The following is a 25,342-nucleotide window of genomic DNA, read 5'->3' as shown; positions in this document are numbered from 1 at the left end:
TCAGACGCTCAACCAATAGCCACCCAGGCGCCCCGACACCAACTGTTTTTTTAACTTTTCCCTACCTCTCCTAAGTCCCCCACACTTCTCCCCCACTACCCCCATACAAAGTTTAAATCCTATTTGCACACACTTGCAAATACTATTAATTCCTTTGCCCTATCTCCTTTCTGGTACTCACTTTGCAAAACCAAAACACTAGTTCAATTTAGTTTGCTATTTACTCCATAAGGTAGTCTAAATATTTATGTCCCCCCCAGTCCCCACCCCCAAATTCATATGTTGATATCCTAACCCCCAAGATAATGGTGTTAGGAGGTGGGGCCTTTTGAAGGTGATTGGGTCATGAGGGTGGAGGCACCAAGACTGAGATTGGTGCCCTTACAAAGAGACCCCAGAGAAATATCTTGCCCCCTTCTGCCCACTAAGGATGACACAAGAAGTATGCAACCTGGAAGAGGTTGTACCTAATCATACTGGCACCCTGATCTCAGACTTCCAGCCTCTAGAACGGTGAGAAATAAATTTCTATGGCTTATAAGCTATCCAAACTGTGGAATTTTCTTATAGTAGCCCAAATGGACTAAGACATCCATCCATGTTTTGACCCAGGTATCTGAATACATCTAGGAAAAAAACACAAAAACACACAAACTAGTCTCCATGAAAATTTATAACCACTAATTCTAGGTTAGTTTGTATGTCTTCCAGGTGATTATACTACATTTCCTTAGTTTATTCTCTTTTCCACACTCCTAGATAAGAATTCCACATTTTCTCTATCCAGAGTAGCCATCTCCCCCAATGCTGCTTGACAGACAATGGTCCTGCTACCTTTTCCACTTCCAGAAAACATAATAAAATGAGACATTGCACACTTGAAGAACCAATCACATTTTCAACCTACAGACACCTGTTTTCATATAGCCTGCCCTTCCTTCTAGTGATTATGAACAAATTATCCTTGCTCTTTTAACAAGGCATCCTACCTACTAGTGAAATAAATCACATCTTTCATTACCTAAGGATAAGGCTGTAACAATTGTCCTTTCTCTGTCTTTTATCATCAAATTTTTCCTCTCTACATGATCACCCCCATCAGAATCATCTTCACTCCAATCTTTAAAAAAAAAAAAAAACCCTCACTTTCCAGCTACCATTCTCTCTTATTGTATTGTTCCTGCATACAGCAAAACTCCCTCAAAGAGCTATTTTCACTATTTCCAACTCTTTCCTTCCCATTTTTTTTTTCTTGAGCCCACTTCAGACTTCTAATCCCATCACTCCTCTAAAAGTGCTCCTGTCAAGGTCACCAACACCAGCAACCTGTTCCTGCACAGCTCAACCTAGTGGTTAATGACCAACCCTAGACTCCTAAACAGCAACTGATACTATCAACACTTCTTGGAATGCTTTCTTCAGTTGGATTTTGGGACATCACTTTCCTCCTGGTTTTCCTTCTACTTCCCTGGCCACTTATTCTCAATTTCCTTTGCTGATTTTTCCTCATTCCCTTCTAATTGTGGGAGTATTCCAGGAGTTAATCCTGAGAACTCTTCTTTTTCCTAGAAATATACTCTGCCAGTAGTCTCTTTCAGTTGCGTGGTTTTAAATATTATACATATATTTCAGACAGGGAAACTAAAGGGACTCCATGAAAAACTGCTTTTTCCTGCTGCTTTTCCTGCTTCTATTTTTGCTAGGACCTACCCCCCCCCCCCAACCTTACTCAGGCATTATAGAACAGATAATATATGTCCTCCTTGTAAAGGTCAAGGAGTTAATGATTTCTTTGGAGTCTTCCACAACAGATAACATCTAAGAAGTGAAGGGGTGGGGTTGTCCTGAAGGTTTTCCAAGACCACTGACTCATCAAGACCCCTGGCTCCAGGGCATAAGTGACTTATGGAAAACACCTAAACTCTCTTTGTTCCTGGATTACTGAGAAGACAAGTGCACCAGACCACTGTCCTCAATAAAAACCCCAGGGGCCAAGCAAGACAGGACTCAGTCTTCTTTCCTTTCTGAGTCTCCTAGACGCTCTGTCCATATCTATACTCTCTATCTGTAATAAACTCTACTTTCATTTCTTCTCAGCTGGCATTGGATTGCTATCCTACATGAAGCCAAGGACCCTCTTGGTGGTCCTGGGGGGGCCCCTCTCTGCATCCTCGGACCCAGCCAGGCTATACCATATTGATGACTTCCACATTTATGTACTAAACCAAACCATGCCAGTGAGTTCAAGATGAGCATAGCCAATATCTGACTCATAATTTCCACTTGAATATCTAATAGCAAAGTCAAAATTAATATGGACAAAACTGAACCCCTGAACCTCCCCCACGCCCCCGCAAAAACAAAATCTGTGTTTGTCACAATTTCCTTATGTTATTTAATAGCAAGTCCTTCCTTCCACTTCCTCAGACAAAAATCTTGGCGGTAATCCTTCACTCACAACTCTTTTACGTTCACTACCCACCTCTAAACCATCAGAAAATTCTGTTGGCTGTATTTTCAAAATATATCCAAAATCCAACTACCTCTCTTCAGCCCCACCGCTACCAATTTGGTACAACCACCGTCTCCCGTTATGTATCGGATTAGCCTCCTCACTGTTCTCCCTTCATACCATCATTGTTCCTCTCCATTCTATTTTCAATATAGCATCAAGAGAGGTACCTCCTCAAAAGGTAGTTAGCCTAAGTCATTTGTTACTCAGAACTTTCCAATGGTTTCTCATGTCACCTAGAGTGAAAACCAAAGTTTTTGCAATGACTTACAGAGCCCTGCATGATCTGGCCTCTGACCTCGGGAAATTTGTCTCTTTTTATTTAATTATTATTTTTTTTCAACTGTTATAGACTCTGCCATATTGAGTGGTACCTGGAACATAAACATTAGCTGAATAAATTGACTAATGAATTAAAATAGCAAATCTAGTCGTTTTCACACTTCTTTATGCAATGGAGCCTCCTTCCTAACAAACCCCCCAAATATAAAAGGTTAAGAACAAAATTTGGTTGAAACAAAGTAGAACATCCAGATGCTCGCCCATTTGGACATACCCTCATAGCCTCTTCAGTAGTTCTTGAAATATTAGCACAGATATCTGGTGCTTCATTGAGCACAGTTTTAAAAATATGGAATGAGTCTATTTTCCTCATTTTAAAGAGAAAATTGAAGCCCAGAAAATTCAATAACCTTCCTAAGATTACAGTGGGGTCACTAACAGAGCCCAGAAGAGCACCTGTATCTTCAATCCATTGTTCTTTCTGCCTCTCCATTAAAAAAAAAGGATAATTTGGGGCGCCTGGGTGGCTCAGTCGGTTAAGCGGCCGACTTCGGCTCAGGTCACGATCTCGCGGTCCGTGAGTTCGAGCCCCACGCCGGGCTCTGTGCTGACAGCTCAGAGCCTGGAGCCTGTTTCAGATTCTGTGTCTCCCTCTCTCTCTGCCCCTCCCCTGTTCATGCTCTGTCTCTCTCTGTCTCAAAAATAAATAAACGTTAAAAAAAAAATTAAAAAAAAAAAAAGGATAATTAATAAACCTATCAACCATACTAGCTCCTCCACAGCTTATAAATTTCTTTCACTTTCCTGTTTTTTTCATTCCAAACATCATGTATTTAACTCTCTCAAACATATCCAAATGAATACAACTGAGATAGTACTTATCTATTTCTTGGTAATAGAAAACATAATTTAAACCTTAACTTTCTAGTTAAAATGTAAGTACAGTATTAACCATTTTAATGACAGTGTTTTAAAAAATTGATAAATTAATTGTTGGTTGTAGACATATAGGGAACTATCAGAACTTGAAGTACAGAATATTTAAACTGAGTGAGAACTATCATTTTGGCATTCTTCATAACAGAAAATGTCTGGGGAAAACGTATGTCAAATAGAAATTACTGGAAAGTTTTTACAAAGAATCAGGCTGACACGTAAAATGAATGATGATATTACTAAGTCAGGAAAACACATTTTAAACAGTATTTTTAGTATGGCGTTATTTTTATTTTTGTTAAAATAGATAATATTAACCCATTTAGCCTTTTTAACAACCATGTGGAGTAACTGCTATTATTATAACATGTATTTACAGATGTGGCAAAAGAGGTACAAATAAGTTAAAACATACAAAACAAAACAAAACTGCTCAAGGAACTGGGATTTTAACCCAGGCCATCTGATACCAGAGTACAACTTTCCTAATTGAGTCACTCATGGTTTCAGAAGAGAGGTGGTATCGTTGACTTTATAAAAAAAACAATGTATATATAGAACAAGTCCACTGAAATGCAAAATATTACAATATGCAGCTTATAAAGACTCATTTCAAAAATTTCTCAACCTACAAATTTCTTAAAGAAAGTTAAAGGGTCTTTTGTCATTGTATATGCCCTCCTCCCCTCAGTGCTAAGCAGTGCCTGGCAAATGATAAGTACTCCATAAAAGTCGTTCCTACTGACACAATGCTTATGTTCCACTGTGTAGAATCACCACCTATCCCCATCCCATACTTGTTTTGGAAAATGCTATTTAACCTTCAAAACCCAATGCACATGGCACCTCCTCTACAAAGTCCTCCCTGAGAAGTCAAGGTAGAAGTCTCTCTACTTTCTCTGAATTACATCTATGTCCTATGTTTAGTTATTTTCATATCCATCATATTTTATTGCTCTTGTTTGCTTACATGCTTATCTCCCAAGGATCATGTTATGTTGATCTAATGCATAGCACTTAGCACAGCACCAGTGCAATGAGCACAAAGTAAATAAACAGAATTTGAAACTTGGGTTTGAGAGAGTGTTGATATCACAATGCTTGTTTAACTGAGGGTTAAGCAGAAATTAGTTTTCTTCTAGCAACACTGTATATTCTATATTAAACTAGCTTCTGGGTTTGTTTGTTTGTTTTTTAAGTAAGCTCTATACCCAACATGGGGCCTGAACTCACGACCCTGAGATCAAGAGTCACATGTTCAATCAAGTGAACCAGCCAGGCTCCCCTAAACTAGATTCTTCTATCTGAAACCTAATAGTTGTCTCTTTAATGACTTCCTACATTAGGATTAATTCTAATTTTCCTTTCTCTTCTGTAAATCTTTACATGGCATTTACAATGGGAATATTAATTATTTGATTTGGGTCTTTATTCTTATGAATATTTTCAAAATCATATTTATACAATTTTCAACAACTGGAAGCCATTACAAAACAGAATAAAATTCAATAACTTTATATAAAAAATATTAAGCATGGTTTCTTAAATATGTTTTCATAATAAGATAATACATTTTAATGTGCTGACAGGTATAATTCATAGAACTAAATAGTTTGTTATCCTTTTTTTTTTTTTTCCTGGACAGGTTTAAAAGTGTTTCAGTAGCTAATGCAGTGAAGGCTATTACTAAGAAATAACATGTAAATTCAAACATAATATCCAGTGACATTACATACTTCCAATTAGCTACTTAACATAATTAAAACGATGTGAAGTAATGAAGGTGACGTGAAATATTTTTTTGTGGTAAATAGCTCTTTTTTTCACATAACTTATTGTGAAGTTAGGTAACATAAGTTGTGTGTCAGGTTAGCACGCATGTACAGTGTGATCTCAAAATATCTTGCATCTTGAGGAAATTCATATTTAAATTTAAAACTTAAATATAATATTAATTTCAATATGAGGTCTACCAAAAGGAAATTTTCAGGCGCAAGAGAGAGGGCTAGGCATTAGGTTGTATAACATATTATCCTTTTTCTCTCTAGTTCTCAAGGTAGCCTAATACTAAACAGAAAGTCCCTATAGTAGCCCTTCTAATTTTCTAACATCAGAAGTGTTTCATTAATAGAACCTGTTCCTTAATATGTGGTTTATATAAAATAGACTTATCTTTCAAATGAGGATTGGATTAAAGTGATATGCAATTTATTAGCATACCTAAAAAATAATAAATATTGACGGAAGACACCACACAAAAATGTTAAGTCCATGAAATGGGAATAGGCAACAGAGAAGCAGAAGGAGAAAAGACTAGGAGAGCAGGAGGGAAAATAGGTGGCAGAGAGATAGAGAAAAAGAGAGCACAGAGTATGGTGAGGGGCATCTGAAAACTATAATTGCGGCACAAATTTCAGAAATAGGTAATTAAAGAATAAATTGTGAGGACAAGAATTTTTTCAGAACATAGCTAAGTATAATTAAGTTATAGAAACAATTCCAGGTGACCCCGAATAAATTAGGTGAAGACTATTTAGTCTGCGTTTAGCGTGTTTTTGTTCACTATTTCATTTGGATAATTCTATCAAAGTGATTGTCAACCTTTTCAATTATGGAATAGAAATTAGACAATGGTCAGAACATCTCATCTATGTTTGAGTATACTTGCCTAACCCATAGTTCAAAATGATCTTTGTCTTGTTTGAAAGATGTTATTAAACACTTTTTCACCACAGACAAATGTAATCCAATATGGTAGTTTCGTAATACCAGCATTACACGTGCATCCATTTGACTTCTTAATAAATAGGCAGAGAAGGGAAAATTTTCATTTGGCATGCCAAAAAAACATTTATTATTTTACATATTTGCAAGCTAATATTTGAATCTGGAATTTTAATTCATTTTTGTTTTTTACCTTTTGGAGATGGAAAGCTTTCTTTTGAAAACTTAATTTTGTGCTAATGGCCATTTCATAATATACTGAAATTCCTTTTTTAGATAGAGTGGCATTGCATGTGACAGAAAAAAAAAATCAGTGAGGAGACTACCTGATATACTTTGATATCAACATTTCAAAAAATGTTTGGGTAAGTAATCATTTAAGCAGCCTGTCTACAGTTTTCTCAAGGAATAAAATACTGTCCTATTAGGTTCCATATCAATGTTAGTCTTGGAATTTCCTGAAAAGATACCGTGTTCAATACTCATTACCAACTTGTAAAATATCCTGGGAAGTTATGTGATCTGTGTAAGCCATACATACTAAAAGAAGATAATAAATGAAGGACTAATTTAATTTTATGTGATTTAAATCAAGTATGAGGGAAGATGAGGCATAAAACATGAAAATTCAACACCTTAGAAATTTGATGGAGTTGTGAGAAAAATGTTATGGAGAAAAGAATGCTGTTATATAGGTTTTTTTTTTTTACATGTTTTAGGCATTAAGCATGACCTAGTCTGTACATAAGATGATATTTATAATATTTTTGATATGCACCCTGAGATTACACGGGTCAGGGGGATGATCACTAAAAATGGAATACAGTAAGAGAATTTAATCAACAGAGCTCCCTTTTTTCATGGTTATTGCACAGACATTATAGTCACACTAATGAAATCCTACATGAAATTTTCCCTACGAACTATTGCTCCAACAAATAAAACTTCTAATTTATCCTTATTTCTTTCCAGTTCTATACGCAAAAGTCATTTTAACATAACGGATATAACTTTCAATTGAGCTTCTAAAAAAGTTTACAATATATCCTGGACAATTTTCCTTGTTACCATGGTCTCCACAGGTGATCAAAACTTCAAATAGATATCAGTAGTGTGATTAATTAACTACCAGTTTTCTGGGACAAAAACAGGCCCTGTTTTGTAACATTTGTCTCTCTCTATGGCGCAAATCCTTCCACGTCAGCTAATTTTGAGCTGTCATCGAATGTGGAGTTGAGAAGACACGCATACAACTGGTTCTCACAAGCTGGTGCAAGCCAGCTGGATCACACTATTTTAGGACATCTGAATTGTTCCCACTTTCGCACTATTCTAATCCTTACAATGAATATCTCCGGCAGACAAATTGGTTATTTATCCAACAGTCATTTCCTATCCCCTTAAAATGGTGAACGCTAAGCCAACCTTGATAATTCTAAGTCTTTTGTCAGTGATTAGTTTGGAGCTGGCATGAGTAGCAATTATGGTGCACACACACATTCCCCCCACACACACACACACAAATTACATATATATATATATATATATATATATATATATATATATATATATGGAAAAGTCTACAGAGGAGACCTCTAGAAAAATTTCCCTCAGTTTCAGAAGGGTATATGAGTAAGTGATGCTTAAAATTGTTATATCCCTCTTGAAAAATAACGGGATAATTTTGAGAAGAAAATCTTATTGGATGCTGTTGTATACTATCCAGAATTGCACTCATTCCTCAAGCTGCCCCAGGTGTTGCATGCTCAGTGCTTAAGCTGAGTCCTTCACCCAAGAAATATATCCAGGCCAAAACCTGCCTTGCCCAAAGTCATGCTCCCTCCCCAGCGGGTAGCCATGTCCAGCCCTTCTGACCCCTTTGTCAATTAGGTCATGTCTGAAGATCTATCCAGCTTCAAAATGGGGGTTTAGCTGAAGCACCTGTCCACAATTTAACTTTTCCTTTCCAAGTCTTTCTGCCCTTATTCCCTCACAGTTGTTGTTACCAAGTCATCCAGTCATTACAGTAGTAACTGCAGCAGTCCCCAAGTGGACAGACTTGGTATTTGTAAAAACTAATGTCCCTGAGCCTGTGGGGTTAAGGACTATCAAATGGGAAAAGTTATGTGAAAGCCTCTGAAAATGCCCTCCCCAATCAGTAAGGAGTAAACTAAAAACCAAGGATTCAAACATGATGGCTCACATTATATCCTCCCTTTAATTTACCAGGGTGGCACCTAAAAAACAGATGCATCAACACATCCTGGAAATGTCAGTGGAGTACTGTAAACTCAACAAAGTCATGGCCCTGGTTGAGGTTGATATGCCAAGTGGTATTCTTTCTAGAGACAATTAATATGGACTCAAGTATATGATATGAAGTCACTGAAGTAGCAAATGTGTTTTCCCATCCTTATCAAGAAAGACTAGAATCCTTCACATATTCCTGGAATTGACAAGAATACATATTGACAGCCTTCCCCAGAGTTATACTAATTCTACTGTCTTCTATCATAATATAGCCCCCCAAAACTCAGGCCATAGGGACCCCCCACAGAACATCATATTGGTTCACTATGTCAGTGAGAAAGAAGTGGCAACTATATTGGAGAACTTGTTTAGACACATGTTCTCCAGAGGGTGGAAGAGAAGTCCTACAAAGATTCAGGAGCCCATAACATGAGAGAAATATTTAGGGACCCAATGGTCATGGGCATGGCAGATCACCCCTCCAAAGCAAAAGAAAAGTTCTTACAACTTGCACCAACCACCAATGAGAAAAAAAGCCCAATGGCTGGTAGACAGTCTGTGGATTCTGAAGGCAACATTATTTCACACTGGAGAATACTGGTTTGATTCATTCACCAAGAATTATAGAAGGTTGTTGGCTTTAAATGGAACCCAGAGCAAGAAGCAGCTCCAGATTAAGTTCAGGCTATAGGGCAAGCAGCCCTGACACTGGGCTATATGATGAAATAGAAGGTGTGCTATGAGAAGCATCAATGGTGGGGAAAGACGATTATGAAATATATGGCAAGCCTCAAGAGGGGAATCAGGATGTACACTCCTAGGTTTGTGGATCAAGACCATGCAGCCTGCAGAGGAGAATTACACTGAAAAATTGCCCCTGGTGTGCTCATGGCCCCAGTAGGGACAAAGCTCTGATCAAGTGACCAAACGGCCAGAAGTGCCCAACATAAGCTAAGGTCTGTCAGGCTCAACAAATCAAAAGGTTGGACATGCCAAACAACAATCTGTTATAAGATAGAAACGATGTATCCATGTTGGAGCATAAGGAAGACCAGGGGATATAAGTAAACTGCCTGTGCAGATAGCCCAGACTTACATGCTAACTACTAGTATCATGGGAATGAGTACACACACACACACAAATCTGTGTATCACATTATTAAAGCCCTTATGGTAGCTAGACTCCAAGGATGGTGCCTTAGTGAACTATGTCTCAGAGTGCTCATGCCCTTTTGTAGACTTCTTCCGTTATATGTATTCTAACTTGTTTGTAACCAATAGAATATGTCAAGAATGATGCTGCGTGACTTCAAAGCTACATCAAAATAAATAGTATTTTGTAAGTTTATCTCTGTCAGCCCTGGGCCACCATATAAAAAGTCCAACTAACTAGAAACTGCTGTGTTGAAGAGACCAGATGTACGCGTGTTGGTTCAGAATCCCAGCTGAGCAGTCTTCCAACCATGCCTGCCACGGTGCCGGATATGGAAGTGAAGGCATCTTGAACCAGAACAGCCCATCCTACCAATGAAACTCTAGCAATTAAACTCAGTAACACCACACGAAGAAGAAATACTACCCAACTGAATCCTGTCTGAATTCCGCACTCACAAAATCATGAGAGGGAGGAGTCCTGGCATGAAGTATTAGCTAGTTCTCTTCATGAAAACCAAGTACAAATCTAGATGAAATTATTCAAAACAACCATTGCATGGCTGTGGAAATCAAAGACACAGAAAACATTGCGAAACACTGCTGGAAGTTCAGATAATAACAACAGAAGTCTATTACCTTCTTACCTGGGATTGTTCCCAAAACCCTCTTCTGGCATAGTGCATACAAAAGAAGGGGTTTATAGAAAGCATCAATAGCAGTGTGGGGCTGTCTGGCAGGACCAGAAGCTCTGCTCCCATACCTTTTCTACTCGATTTGGGGTAGGAATGAAAACCCATGGCTCTGTCACCTAGAAGAGGCAAAGTCAATAGGAAACAAACAGAAAACGAGCAGTTTTACTAGTCTAAGACTGCAGTCCCATATAGGGTAAATGGCAAACCAACCAGAAATTTTACAGGGAGACACTGGAATCAATAGACCCACAGAGAAAATCTAGAAAAACTGTCCACACTTTCAGGCTGACTAGGAAATGATATAATGTTCAGGGAGATGTCCAAAGAGCCTGGTAGGAAGTAAAACCTAAGAGTGACCTGAGAACTGGCTGAACTTTGAAGGTGTCCCCACACTATACACAGATTGATTGGCCAAGGGTAGAAGCCTTACAAACTCAAAATACTTAAAAGCATGACTTCTACCCAAATCTTTGGCTAACAACTAGTCTATGCAGACACAGGAATGACCTGTAGGAAAGTGGACACACACAGACACACACAGACACACACACACACACACACTTTAGTAAAACAAACTGAGCAGGGAGATCAGTAGATATATACCACAGTGGGGACAGATTTAAAATGAAAAAAGAAAAGAAAAGAAAGTCAAGACAATCCTCAGGAAAATGAATAAGAAATCAGGGTCATTACAATACATCATTTAAATGTCCAGTTTTCAACCAAAAATTATGAGGCATGCAAAGAAAGGAAAGTGTGACTCATAACCAGGAAAAAAGGACACAAAAAAACTAACTCTGCGTGAACACAGATGTTAGATTTAACGGCTATTAAAAAGGTTTTAAAGCAGCTATTAAAAATATGTTTAAAAAAACCATGTCCAGGAATCACAGGGAAATATGATGACAATGACTCAATAAATAGAGACTCGCAATAGAGAAGTAAAACTGCAAAAGAAAAGAATGTCAATTCTATCATTAAAAAATACAGGGGTGGCTGGGTGGTACAGTCAGTTAAACATCTGACTTTAATATTGGCTCAGGTCATGATCTCATGTGAGTGTGTGAGTTCAAGCCCTACATGGGGCTCTGCACTAACAGCACAGAATTCTGTGGTTAGAATTCTGTCTCATTCTCTCTGCCCCCCTTAAAATTAATAAACTTTAAAAAGAGAAAATTAAAAAAAATTAGAACCACATATTTTCTGTTTCCTTAGTAAAATTTGGAGAGTCACCCTCTGCTACCATCTCAAGAACAGGATAAGAGACACAAATTCCAGGTTAATTAAACCCTAGGTGTATATGTGTGTGTATATATATATATATATATATATATATATATATATATATGTATGTGTATATATGTATGTGTGTGTGTGTGCATATATATACACACACACACACACATACATATATACACATACATACATATATATATATATATATATATATATATATATATATATATATATATATAAAACGTAGACTGCACACCAAGCATGGACCCAACACAGGGCTTGAACTCACCACCCTGAGATCAAGACCTGAGCTGAGATCAAGAGTCAGACACTTAGCCATTTGAGCCACCCAGGCACCCCAAACCCTAGGTATCTTTAATTACAAAGCACAGGTTAGCAGTCCCATGGTAAATAAATTTTTTCTTTAAAAAATTCTCAACATGTGCAGGATGTGCTGAAATAAAGTAGCTTATAGAATCATCTCTAAGAATAAAATTTAGGGGCACCTGGGGGGCTCAGTAGGTTAAGCTTCCAACTTCAGCTCAGGTCATGATCTCATGGTTTGTGAGTTCTAGCCCTGCACTGGGCTCTGTGCTGACAGATCAGAGTCTGGAGCCTGCTATGGATTCTGTGTCTCCCTCTCTCTCTGCCCCTCCTCGGCTTGTGCTCTGTCTCTCTCTCTCAAAAATAAATTTAAAAAAATTTTAAAGAATAAAATTTAAAGCTCAGTCTGCTCTTTGACACTGCACATAAATACACACACACACACACACACACACACACACACACACACACACACTCTTCTGAATATGTGTACTGTTTTGTAAAATATAATCATTTTATATCTACATTTATAAGATATAAAATACATTTGGCTTGAAGAGACTGGAAAATATTTAATTCATATCTATTTACTTTTAACCCACAATTTTAACATCTTTTATTCTCTTTTAGCCACTTCTTTATTTTGACACCCTTCTTCCTACATATAGTCTAAATTGTTATTGTTTTAGTCATTGACTAAAGTTTGTGATTTTCATAGATCCTACTATTTTATTCCACAGTCCATTCCATGAATTATTTATTATTATTTCAAGATTTGTCCAAAAGTATCAGGAGCATCTTAGATTCCTATGAAATTAAACCTTTACCTTTATTTCATTCGGTCCTCTGTTAATAAAACTAACATCAATCTTACACAGCAGGAATCCATACTTGAACTTTATTATGTCAGGCTCACTTTAATCGCTTCTGAAAGAGTTCTTAACAAAGCTAAGCCCCATAAAAAGAGGCAGATAATCTGTTCCAGGGAGAATGGGGTTATATATGGCAATAATTTGAGCTATGTGTCTGCTTTGAAACATATCCCAAATATTTCCTGAAAAAGCTCTTCTCAGGGGTATATCCTAGAAAGGAAAACAGATTGCTTCTAGCATGAGCTAACAAAAACAAAATCCACACCCATGTATAATTTTCTTGGATGAGCCAGCTAGCATAAATGCAGTCAAATTTATAGCACAAGCTCTTACTTGTGTTCCATAAAAAAGCAATTCTAGGGTCATAAAAATATTTTCATATTTCATGTTTCATATTCTAGTACTATAGATTATTGACATTTAATATATCCTAGTTGAACCAAATAAAGAATGGATGAATGAATTTATTGAATACTGCTTGAAATATTGAATTAGTCTTAGACCCAACTTTTCTGCTATTTCGATGCTTTTTTAACTCAAACATAATTGGCTTGTGCAGCATTAAAGGTATTTTGTTCTATTATGTGTATCAGTCAATAATTTGTTTTTCACAAAGCTTTATATTTTTCTATCAACAAAACATATTTCATCATTAGTTTTTTTAAATTTTTTTAAATGTTGATTTATTTTTTGAGAGAAAGCTTTATTTATAAAGCTGATTTCTTTAGAGTTTGTTTTTCATACGTTAAGACTCATGCTTGTATCTGGAGATTTGCAGTCTATCTTCCCTTTTTCCTGTTCTGGGTCTGTTCTCCAATTTGCTCCACCTTTACATCTCCACTCACTCCTTCTCCAAAATAAGCCAAAGGATGTGCTACTTTCAAGAGTCTAATAATTGAATCAAACATTTTCCTAATTTATAACTTAAAAGATTGCCATATACATGTATGCTAACATTTACCAGCCCAGTCCCTCAAGATTTGACAAAGAAATAAAAGAGATCTGTAACAACCAAGTAAAATAGGTCAGGTTAGAACCTGAAAGACAGAGGAAATTCAAACTCTTCACAATGATCTCACTGCTCTCTAAAAAAATCAAACTGAATTTTGTGAGTTGGGCAACTGACTGACAACATGACTATGTAATTAAGGTGAAAAACACATTGCATTATAATACTAAGATTAAAATATATCAAATAAGAAAACGTATTGTGTTTACAATACATCAATTAGCCACTGAACATCATCTGTAGACCTTTCTCCAAGTCTAGAAGGAGATGGGGGTGGAGGGAAGGCAGGAAACACTAGCATCAAGTGAATCACAAAAGTATTCTATAAGGGAGTAAAGCTTTAAGACATTTTTGGCCATAATCCACAGTAAGGAATATATATTTTATATTGTGCGCCTGTAGAGAAAAACGATTTTACAGATCAATTACCCTTACTCGGTGCACTCCACTCTGATATTTTCTACTCTATCCTATTCCAGTCCCTCCCCCCGCTCTGTCTCTCTCTCCCTCATTCCCTCCCTCCCTCTCTGTTTTGTTTTGTTTTGTTTTAAATGCTGGCCATGACTCTCTCATTTGATTCTAAAAGTGAGGAGAGAAGGAAAATAAGTGAAGAGGTTAAGAGTGGAAGGTGGAGGTGGCTTTGGGGGACTTTGCCCTACAAGGGATATGTACCAATACCTGGAGATATTTTAGATTATCATAACTGGGGGTGGGGATGATACTAGCACCTAGTGGGTAGAGGCCAAGGATGCTGCTAAGCTCCTTATGATGCCCCAGACCGTCCTGCAAAACAATTATCCAGCCCCGATTTCAATAGTACTGAAACTGAGAAATCTCCTCGAGACTAGACAAAACTGGAAAGTCAACAGCACTTTTTAAAGGTTATGAAAAATATGCTTTAAACATCGAGAGAGAGATCTCACAATTAGATTCAGAGGTACTATGACATCAGCAATCTAAGACTTCTCTCCTTCCATAATCCAAAGACAAAAAAAAAAAAAAAAGAAAAACATCAGTTTGCAATTTTCTAACCCAACACAAACTATGAGGAAGTAATCAATATAGCACTGTGAAAAGCAAACTATGTCCTAGTTAAGAGATAAGTGTTACAAAACATGGAAATCTTTCTTAAGTCCAAAGTACCTATAATACAGTGGGCTTATGTTGCTAGTTATTTTAGACTCTGAATTTCTTCAGGGTAGAAACTAGGTCTTATTCATCTCTGTATTTTCTACTAGGTCCAATTCAACATCTTGCAAATAATAGACACTAAAAAGCATTTGGCTGAAAAAGGAATAAGTAGGTGCCTAGTCTTTAGCAACACATTGGATTTACGTCTCAAAATTATATCTCAACAAACTAAAAAGTATATTCTTCTTAGCCTAAAAATACAAGGATAGTTCAACATGTGGCAGATCCTAGAAGGGGCAAAACCAACATAAATGACCACAATCCATGTAACCATGACGATACACTCATTCAAAACTCTTGAAAGTTGTCTCAAAAAAGTCTTGACTATTTTTGACCGTCATGGAACATTAGTAAGTAATCTAAAAATGTTTTTAATATCTATTTTTCGGCAAATTACCAAACAACGAACACACTATCACATTAGTAGATAAGGAAACAGATCTAGAGTAGTTAAATAGGGAGGAGAAGATCATGCAGTTAATGAGTTTCACAGCCAGGATTTAAACTCCTCTGATTCTAAAACCCATGCTCTTCTCCATAAAGAGCTCTTCTCCATTTATTGTTTCACGAATAATGGCCCAATCACTCATAGACTGTAATTATCAGCAGCATTTAACAGAACTTAGTGAATGAAATGACATCTATTATAAGTTTGAGTGAAATTCTGTATATTTAGAATAATAAGATCTATCCAAAGAGACAAATGACAAATGAATAAGACAAGAGCCAAAGCCACCAAAACACCAATAAAGGTGAAGTTAGGGGGAAAAAGGAGGAGGAGGAGGAGGAGGAGGAGGAGGAGGAGGAGGAGGAGGAGGAGAAGAAGGTGGCTAGCCAACAGGACAGCAGAGGGGAAAAAAAATTAAACTATAAGCTTCTTGTGAATTACAGAATTTTATTATTTAAAACTCAGGAAAGACCCTGCTGTTTTGTAGATGCTGTAATATGACATACAAGGGCCTGCAAAGAATCCTTCTGCAATAAGAATGCTGCCTGGTGCTGTCTATACAATGCTGGTTAATACTTTGTATTATGTGATCCAAATTTGCTTTCCACATTTTTGAAAGGTTGTGCACAAGAATGAAAAGAGACAGAAATGTAAAGACAATGAGAAAGATGTCTCAGTTGTTAAACACATTCTTTGGGGTCATTTAGTCTAGCGATAATAAAGCAAGGAAATAACTATCTTTTAAAAGTTGGTGGATCCTCATCAAAATGATGTGTCGACATATAAGCATATGGGGGGGAAACGCTGCTAATGAAACCTTTTTAATTATTAGGAAGAATTTTCAAGCATTAGTTAACTACCAATGATGGCTATGAATCACAATGTTAGATATCTTTATAAGTAGCGTATTCCAAAATCAGACTGATACTTTTTCCACAAGCAACCAAAAATGCCTCTCTCATGATGAAAAGTCATGATAAAGTTTAATCTCTGTCCCAGTCTCTCAACGGCTATAACTTCACCTCCCTGAATACTATTATTGGGGGTAATATCCAACAGGAAAGTGTTATTTTATTTAAATTTCTTCCTCCAAAGCTGAATTATGATTGTTTACTGGAAATACATGTTGGGAGAAACCATACCCTGTAAAGCAGATTATTAGGCAGATGAGAAGGAGAACCATGTCTAGGTGTCTACTAGGAGTTCAAGTAAGGGAGGATACAGATGTGAATGACATTTCGTTTCTTTCTGTATTTGATAAAAGTTGTAGTTCTACTAAATAGCATAACATAAAATTTTCATTCAACTCATACAGCTTTTTATTTATGTGAGATTTTTATGTGTTTATTTCTTATATCTTTAAGTAGTAAAACTGAAGACATTACTTTAGCAAAGAATAATAGAAGTATGTAACAGAATCTAAACTGATCCACTAAAGATAACCAAGCTATCTTTTTCTTACCTCTTAATATTATGATATACTCAGACAAACATGGAAAACGACCAAACTAAAGACTACTGATTATACTTAAGGAAGTATTACAGCTTGTGGGAAATAAACTTTCTATATGCTCTATGATAAAATTAAGATCTATACTTTCTTCTTATAGATCTATTTTAATAAACACAATTTTCTTATTGTTTATAATTTCCATGCAACTTGTACGAAATGAGCGTCTAACTTTTTTTCCTCACTGTATTTACATTTTGTCCAAGCCCATTTGTTGAATAATTTACCCCTTCCCCTTTGGTTTGTGCTACTTTCTATGTTTTTATCACTTATTTGTTTTAATATGCCACTTTGGCATAAGGATTATTTTGAGCAGAAGGCAACTGAGAAGAAGCAGATACAAGAAAAGCTCCTTGCACTCCCCCTATTAGCCTAAAATAGGTATGATATAAATCTGTAAATGTGTCCCCTCTGCCCTCTCTATAAGGAAGGACAGAAGTTAATTATTCTACCAGGCAAAAGATGGCTCCAGAGAAGTCTGTGTAACAAACTTTACTAGGTAACCCTTATCTTCCATTAGTTCACTCATACGTTTATCTTCCTATGATTTGCTACCTAGAAACTCAAAGTCCCTTTCCTTAGTCTTTTCATTTCTCTAAAAATCTATTGTTCTTTTGTTAAGATACTATAGAAACCCAAGTTCTAACCACCCCCTTTAAGTTTCAAGTAGCTGGAAGCTCCCACAGGTATGCACAATCCACATAATAAACGTGTTTCTCTCTTAATCTGTCTTTTGTCGGTCTAATTTACCATCTCTAGTCCCCAGGGAGCCTACAATGCACAGAGGGGAAAAAAAAAAAAAAAGAGTTAACATTTTTCTCCCGCACACCCTCCCTCCAGATTCACTTTTAAAAATAAAATACAGGAACCGATTGGGATTATGCCTAAAATATCATTAACCCCAAGACACTGTTTAGAAAAAACATGCATCTTTACAATATTTAGCCTTCCCAATTAGGAACATGAAATGAATACCTACTCACTCAATGACTATCTTCTTTTATGTTAGTCAGTAAGTTTTATAGCTTTCTTATTATTTTTTAAATTTCTTACTAGTTATTTTTAAAATCACATTTTCTGTTTTTTGGGCAGAATGGGAACTGCTTTTCAATCATTGTCCCAACTAATTATTTTTGGTGCAGTACAAAATAATTCCATATTAATTCCATATCTAGCTGCCTTCTTGAATTTATTGATTCCTGTTGATTCTCATGAGGAAGTCGATTATTCATCAAAGGTGCCAGAAAACTGTGTGTGTGTCGTGCAAGAGGGTGGGTGGTATAGGGGATTCATGTTAGATACTCACCTATCTGGTATATTTTGGCATATACCAAAATAAGTTACAAAAAGATGAAAAAGTTAAAGTTTAAAAAAGTAAATAATAAAAACATGAGAAAATACACAGCTAAATATTTAACTGATTTGGGGATGAATAAAGAGTTTCTACAGATAAAAGAAATGGGAAAAAATTACCATAGATGCAAAAACAGCTATATTAAATTCAATATTTCCAAATGGCCACAGAAAACTAGTAGAGAAACATCAAAATGGGAAATACATTTCAAACAGATGACAGTTAAATGGGTAAAAATCCTAACCATATAAAAAGATCTTATAAATCAGTAAGAGAAAAACTAATTAATACCCAATAGGAACATGGGCAGGAGAAATAAAAGGAATGAACAGACAATTCATGGAAGATAATCAAACACCAACAAACATATAAAACATTCAACTGCACAACCAAATTCAAATTAAAATGGCAGAGAGAGAGAGCATTTTGTACCCTATGCAACTGCAAAGATTTGGTATCTTGAGACAAAACTTAAGCACATCTGACAGGAGTATGGAGCATTATAACCTTTCTGGAAAGCAAGTTGGTATTCTGAACCAAAAGTTTGTAAGAATCAAAGCATGAGTATGTATTTGTGAAATTCTCAGGTACTAGACAAAAGTTCTTATATAAAGATAACCATTATAATATTATTTGTGCTAGCAATTGGAAGCAACTGCAATGCCTCCCAATAAAGGAATAGTTAGTTTGTGGTACACATCTATATAATAGACGATTAGTGCAGCCATTTAAAACATATTTATGAAGAACATCTAATGGCTTTGGAAAAAGCTAATGATATGATATCAGTTGAAAAAATCAGAACAAAATTATATATATAAACATGTAAAATATACATGCATAGGAAAAAGGGAAGAAATACAACAAAATGTTAATGGTTATATTTGGGGGAAAAGATTATGGATAGTTTGTATTTCATTCATTACACTTCGAGGAATTTTTCAGTTATTCTAGAGTAAATACATATTGTTTCTTGCCAAAAGAAACACATACAAAATGCTAATTTACAACTATAGGTAATAGGTATTTTTTTAATACAGCATCAAGTGATGCAAGAAAATTTTCAGAAACAAAGCAAAATAGGTTTTAAAAAAAATCAATAGACTTTTCTTCCACAAGAATAACAGAAGATATCCACTTTTTAAAACTTTTATGTGAATTTTTTCTTCACATAGCCAGCACCATTAAGAAACTTCCAAAGGTAGTAATATCTAACTATTAAATGTCAATCACCAACACAGCCTAAAAAGAAACCCTCATGGAATCAACTACAGCTAAAGTGTGATTGGAATCCAGTGCTTACCTTTCTCACTTACACTCTCACTTTCAATCTCCACATCATCACAACTGGTGTATTCAGGCGTGGAAGCTAATTCCTCCTCTGAACTGCTCAATGAAACCTGGCGCATTTTACCTCCTTTCTTTGATTTATGAGGCTTTGGTGGTGGAGGTCTCACGGACTCCGACTGGTCGGAACTGAGAGAATCGTTCCTTAACATTGTTTCCATCTTTTCCCGTTTTGTTTTCCTCACAGCAGAGCTAGGATCTAAGTGGTGCTGTTTCCGTAGTGAGTCAGTACGTCTCATGTCTGGTCTATCAATGGGTATCGGACTCCTCCGCGGGGTGGGAGGACTATGGTTTGTGGTCCTTTGTGGATAAGAACTTGGTCCCTGAGCCTCTCGAGTTCTTTCCATTGAGTAAGATCGCTGATTTTCCATGGCAGCTCTACGTTCAGATATAGATCTCTGCCTTGATGGTCTTTCCATCCTCAGCATAGAAATCCTAGAATCTTCCAGTTCAGCATTTGCCAAAGAGACATCACTATGCCTTCTCTCATGCCTCGCTCGGGACACTTCAGCATGAATACGCATTTGTTCTTCATAGGGCTGTGGCTTTACTGGATACCGGGCCAAATTCGGATCGCTTCGATAGCGTGCCTGGTACTCCTCCTCTCTCCTTTGCCTTTCATATTCATCTCTGCTCTCCACATCCTCATCATCTACGATATATTCTTTGGAATGCCTATGACTTCTCCTCTTGGAGTCCCTGTAATTTATATGGTCAGACTCTTCGTAAAACTGAGGTTCACGCTGAGACCTCCTATCAGCATAATCCGATGGAGATCTAGGCATGGCGTTATCTGAAGTAGCATATTGTGAATATTCTTCTCTTTCTTCTCTTTGGTCGTATCTTCTATTCTGATCTCTGGATACTGAGGGACTTCGTGTCCTAAGTAACCAAAGACAAAGACTGATGAGAAGAGCAACGTCTAAACAATTCAACGTTTTGCTGATTCACTGGCAGGTTGACGAATTATATTCAGATAGTTCTTCTACTTTAAAAAAAAAATCTTTTTACAGTCATGCCATAATAAAAGTTTTACTAATATTCATTTTATTCAGTTCAAATAGGAAATGTTAAAGGTACTTTTGATATGGTTCTTCAATGCCTGCACACTACCTATGGAATATACTTAAAGCGCCCTGAAATAAGACAGCACCATACTCTGCTTCTGCAAAATGGACTTTACTGTGATTTCTTTGCTTTGCTCAATACACTTCAACCATCTCCCAACTGCTATTCAGAGGCTCTGAAAAATTCCACCTGACATTCTCTCTATTCTTGACACCTCGATATGAAGTCACTTGAAAATATAATGAAGCCAAACTGATTTGGCTCAAGAGCTGAATACTTTCTGGCTAAAACTAAACGCTGGCTCTTAAAAATCGTTTTTCATTCATCAGCTACTTATATCACTCCTAGTACTGGTTCAGCTCAATCTTTATCTTAGCATTATATCTCCAACTTTTCTTTACTGTTCTAACTTGAGATACACAATTAAAAAACATACTGAAAATAATGACTTATTCATCACAGAAACAAAAAAAAAATCTTTGTAGAAGTCAGAGAACTGCTATTTTTATTCCATCTTCACTGAGATTAAGGCCAGCTCAATGACACCTCTCTTTGTCATCCCATCTGACCCCTCATACTTCCTCAGAGCCTCAGAAGAACAGACTGTATATTAAGTTCTCAACCTGCCCCTCTAACACTAGTACAACATAGTGGACCCTGTAATCATACAGAATACTCTTTGTCAACAAGATATTCACACTGTCCTCTTCCCTGGTACAAACCCAGCTAAATGTCAACCACTAGCCACGAAAAGCAGCGGGGAGATGACAGAAGTTGAGAATTACTATTACAGAGACTTTTGCCAGGACATATGAACGGGAGACGACAAAAAAGCAGGGTCAGTTGAAGTTAAAGATGACCAACACTGGATAGCTCAGTTGTGAATTTCTTATGTGTGTGTGTGTGTGTGTGTGTGTGTGTGTGTGTGTATATCGTATATACATATGTATTTTTTGGCCTAAAAGCAAGAGCAGAGAAAGGATCCAGGTGGAATAACCCAACCCAGGAACAGCCTCCTGCTCCTCTACAGTTTCTGTGTCGTCGAATCTCTTTCCCCTGTATCTGAAATGCAACCTGCCAATGTACCGATTAAGATTGGTTAGTAAAAACAGGAGTCACTCTAGGTTTTCCAGGCTTTAATACAGTGAGGGCTTTAATACAGAATCAAAAGCCACACAACGGAACCAGCAAAGGAGTGAAGGCCACAGAAGTTAATGCTGCTGTTCTTAGCCTGAAGAACAAAAGACAAGGGTTCTCAAAATGTTCATTAGAAAGCTGCTGTTAATCTCAAGAGTCTTTGGGGAGTTTGCCACCAATTATTTCAGCTGCCTACGGCATGAGGGTGGCCAATTAACAGGAGCTTGCCAGGAGCCACGGAGACTTTCGCATCTGCCCGTGTGCCTGCCAGCAACCGCTGCTGGACAATAACGGCTTCTGTAACTCTTCCACCTTTCAATGTCACACAAAGGTATAGCCAGGGTAAACTCTCCCCAGAACCACAAAGGACAAAGTATTACAGAAAATGAAGGAACTGGTCTGTTTTCCTAAATGTTTTATGATTAGGCAAGTGGACGTGATTTTTTTTTACATTGATATGTAAATGTACACTTACATATAAAACATTTAGGACTTGAATCTTTTTGGTTTTGCTACATAAAACCGTAGACTCCTACGGTTTAAAATCTACAATCAGGGGTGCCTGGGTGGCTCAGTCAGTTGAGCGGCCGACTTCGGCTCAGGTCACGATCTCACTGCTCCATGAGTTTGAGCCCCTCGTCCGGCTCTGTGCTGACATCTCAGAGCCTGGAGCCTAATTTGGATTCTGTGTCTCCTCTCTCTGTCCCTCCCCTGCTCGCCCTCTCTGTCTCAAATATAAACATTAAAAAAAATACATTAAAAAAATAAAATACATAATCAAAACAGAGCACTCAAAATAGAGCATAAACCTACCTAATATCCTATATATGTGTGCCCATTATACATAATTCCTTTTACTTTTTTGTCATTTTTTTTATACATATAACGAAAGAAAAAAAATAATTTAGCATGGTCGCAATGTGTCATAAAAAGAATAGAATTAAGGGATCTGAGTTTCTTGGTTCTGTTTTTGTTATTAACCAGTTATTTGAACCTACATGGCCATTTAACCTTTGAAAGTCTATATTTTAGACTATACACATTAATTCATATATTATTTTAACAAATATGTATTAGGTAAGAACTAAATGCCACATACTATAATAGAGATTAGGAATAAAGAAATGATAAGAGAGGATCCTTGATTTTGAGAAGGCACATGATTCTAAAACTCTTCCATTTCTTAGGGACTATGATCTTATAATACTGACACCATAACTTCATCAAGTTAATATGCCTAAATGAAAGCTTTAGGGATAGCAAAAAAATAATGATACTTCTGTCAAAATGTCAAAATTAACTGTGCCAATTTTCAACATATTCACATCTCTTTAACTGGCTACTTATATCTACTTACTATATTAAAAAAAAACCTCACTGAAAGAAAAGAGAATTTCTCTAGAGAACTCTAAAGAATAAGCAATTAAATCAGTTCCTCTAAACTGACCATCTAACCTCCATTAGATGCATACTTTATGTCAGAAATTCAAATACATTTTGGGGTGTTATTTGTTTCCAACCTCAGTCAATAAATATATTTGTCTCTAAAAAGACAGATTATTCATAAACCAAATACAATATCAAGAAATTATATTTTCAAGAGTAAGATGCTAATGTTTCTCAGATTTATATGATACGTAAGAAAACGATCTTTTTAACTTCATTTATTTTTGAAACTTTTTTATTTGAGTATCGTTGACACACAATGTTACGTAAGTTTTAGGCATACAACGTGGTGATTCAACTTCTCTATTTGTTATGCTGTGCTCACCACAAGCGTGGCTATCATCTGTTATTACCATACAACGCTATTACAATATCATTGACTACATTCCCTACGCTGTGCTTTTTATCCCTGTGACTTTTTCATTCTGTAGCTAGAAGCGCGTACCTCCCACGCCCTCTCGCCCACTTTGACCATCCCCTCATTGTTTAAATAAATTCTAATTTCCCTAAAATCCAGTGTGGGTTGAAAAGGAAATTTTATAGCTAGCTATAAGTATATAAATTTTGAAAGCAGTATTACCTCATTACCAGAGACCAGTAAGATCAGATCATCACTTAGAGCTCACTTTTGTGCCTTTGTATTTCCCCAGCACACATTCTGTTCCCCATTCTATTTACAATTACCTAATTAGTGTTCTGCATTGTCCACTGGACTTTAAATTTTGAACCAGGAAGGACTGTGTCTATCATACCTTTGTAGTTCCCCTATTAATTCATTCGCTGAACAAATACTTATTTAGGGCTTAATATGTGCCAGCTATGATTCTTGTTGCTGGAACTACATTAGAGAAGAGACACATAAAGTCCCTGCCCTAAATAAGCTTTCTTTCTAGTAGGCAAGACAAACAATCAGCAAATAAATTAGGCACTAGACAAATAAAGGCAATTCCATACAGTGGTAAATACTATGAAAGAAAATTGAAACAGGGCAAATTTATGAAATGTATCTGAAGGAAGCTACTTTTGGTAAGAAATGTCTTCCTGAAAAGGTACATTTGAACCAAGACCTCAGTAATGTAGGTACATTGAGTGTAGCCCATTTATATAAAATATACAACTTCACTGGAAATGTTTTGGGTGTTCTCATTCAGTTACTATCACTTTGGTTTTTGTTGTTGTTGTTTACTGAAAACTGTGTTATAAAATATAAAATCTACCAAATTCTTGATTGTTTGATATAAATCACGGATTTTCCAGGTAGTTCATCTCTAGAATCCATCTAAAATCAGCCCATCAAGCCTCCTCCTGTACCCCTCCTTTTCAAAAGATTTCATGCTCTCAAACTGAGAAAATTCCAATTCCACATTATACTTGATCCCAGTTGGGAGTCAAAAGAAAAATGACCAGATGAAATCAGAATGAAGGGGTATTGGCTTTATAATATTATAAAAAACACTTACATGCCTTAAGATTGTTAATACAAATTAATCTCTAAAATGTGGGATCTAAGGCCATACAAGAAAGTAAAATCAATCAATCAATCAATCAGAAAATGGTAACAGAGAAATTGAGTATTTTGAAGGCAATTCAACCTAACAGTGGCCTTCCTCCTCCTTACTATACTTCTTCCCTAAGTAATCTTACCCGTTTCTATCCAGGAATGTATATTATACTCTAAAGCAAGAAGGTTCATGAGGAACAGCAACTGGGTCTATGGACGCTGGCACATAATAGATGCTCAATAAATATCTGTTGAATTAAAGAACTGGTTAATTCTCCCTTAGATGATCTCTACTTTTCATGATATGCTCTTTCCTTCTATACCCAAACCCACCAATTTGCTAAAATA

At 36.5% G+C, this 25,342-nt stretch overlaps 1 protein-coding gene across 49 annotated transcripts in view; it reads right to left on the bottom strand.

Moving 5' to 3' along the window:
- RIMS2 (regulating synaptic membrane exocytosis 2) overlaps positions 1-25,342 on the bottom strand; it is a 602,465-nt gene that overhangs the window by 307,175 nt on the left and 269,948 nt on the right. For all 49 annotated transcript variants that reach the window (XM_060611071.3, XM_060611073.3, XM_060611075.3 and 46 more), the window contains one exon: positions 19,799-20,724. In XM_060611071.3, the coding sequence (XP_060467054.2) occupies positions 19,799-20,724 (926 nt within the window). The remainder of the gene's footprint in view (positions 1-19,798; positions 20,725-25,342) is intronic.

This window comes from Panthera onca, chromosome F2 (assembly GCF_046562875.1).
Source record: "Panthera onca isolate mPanOnc1 chromosome F2, mPanOnc1 haplotype 2, whole genome shotgun sequence".
Classification (NCBI taxonomy): Eukaryota; Metazoa; Chordata; class Mammalia; order Carnivora; family Felidae; genus Panthera; species Panthera onca.
Note: the sequence above shows the minus strand (reverse complement) of the source record. Positions and strands in the feature narration are given on the sequence as shown.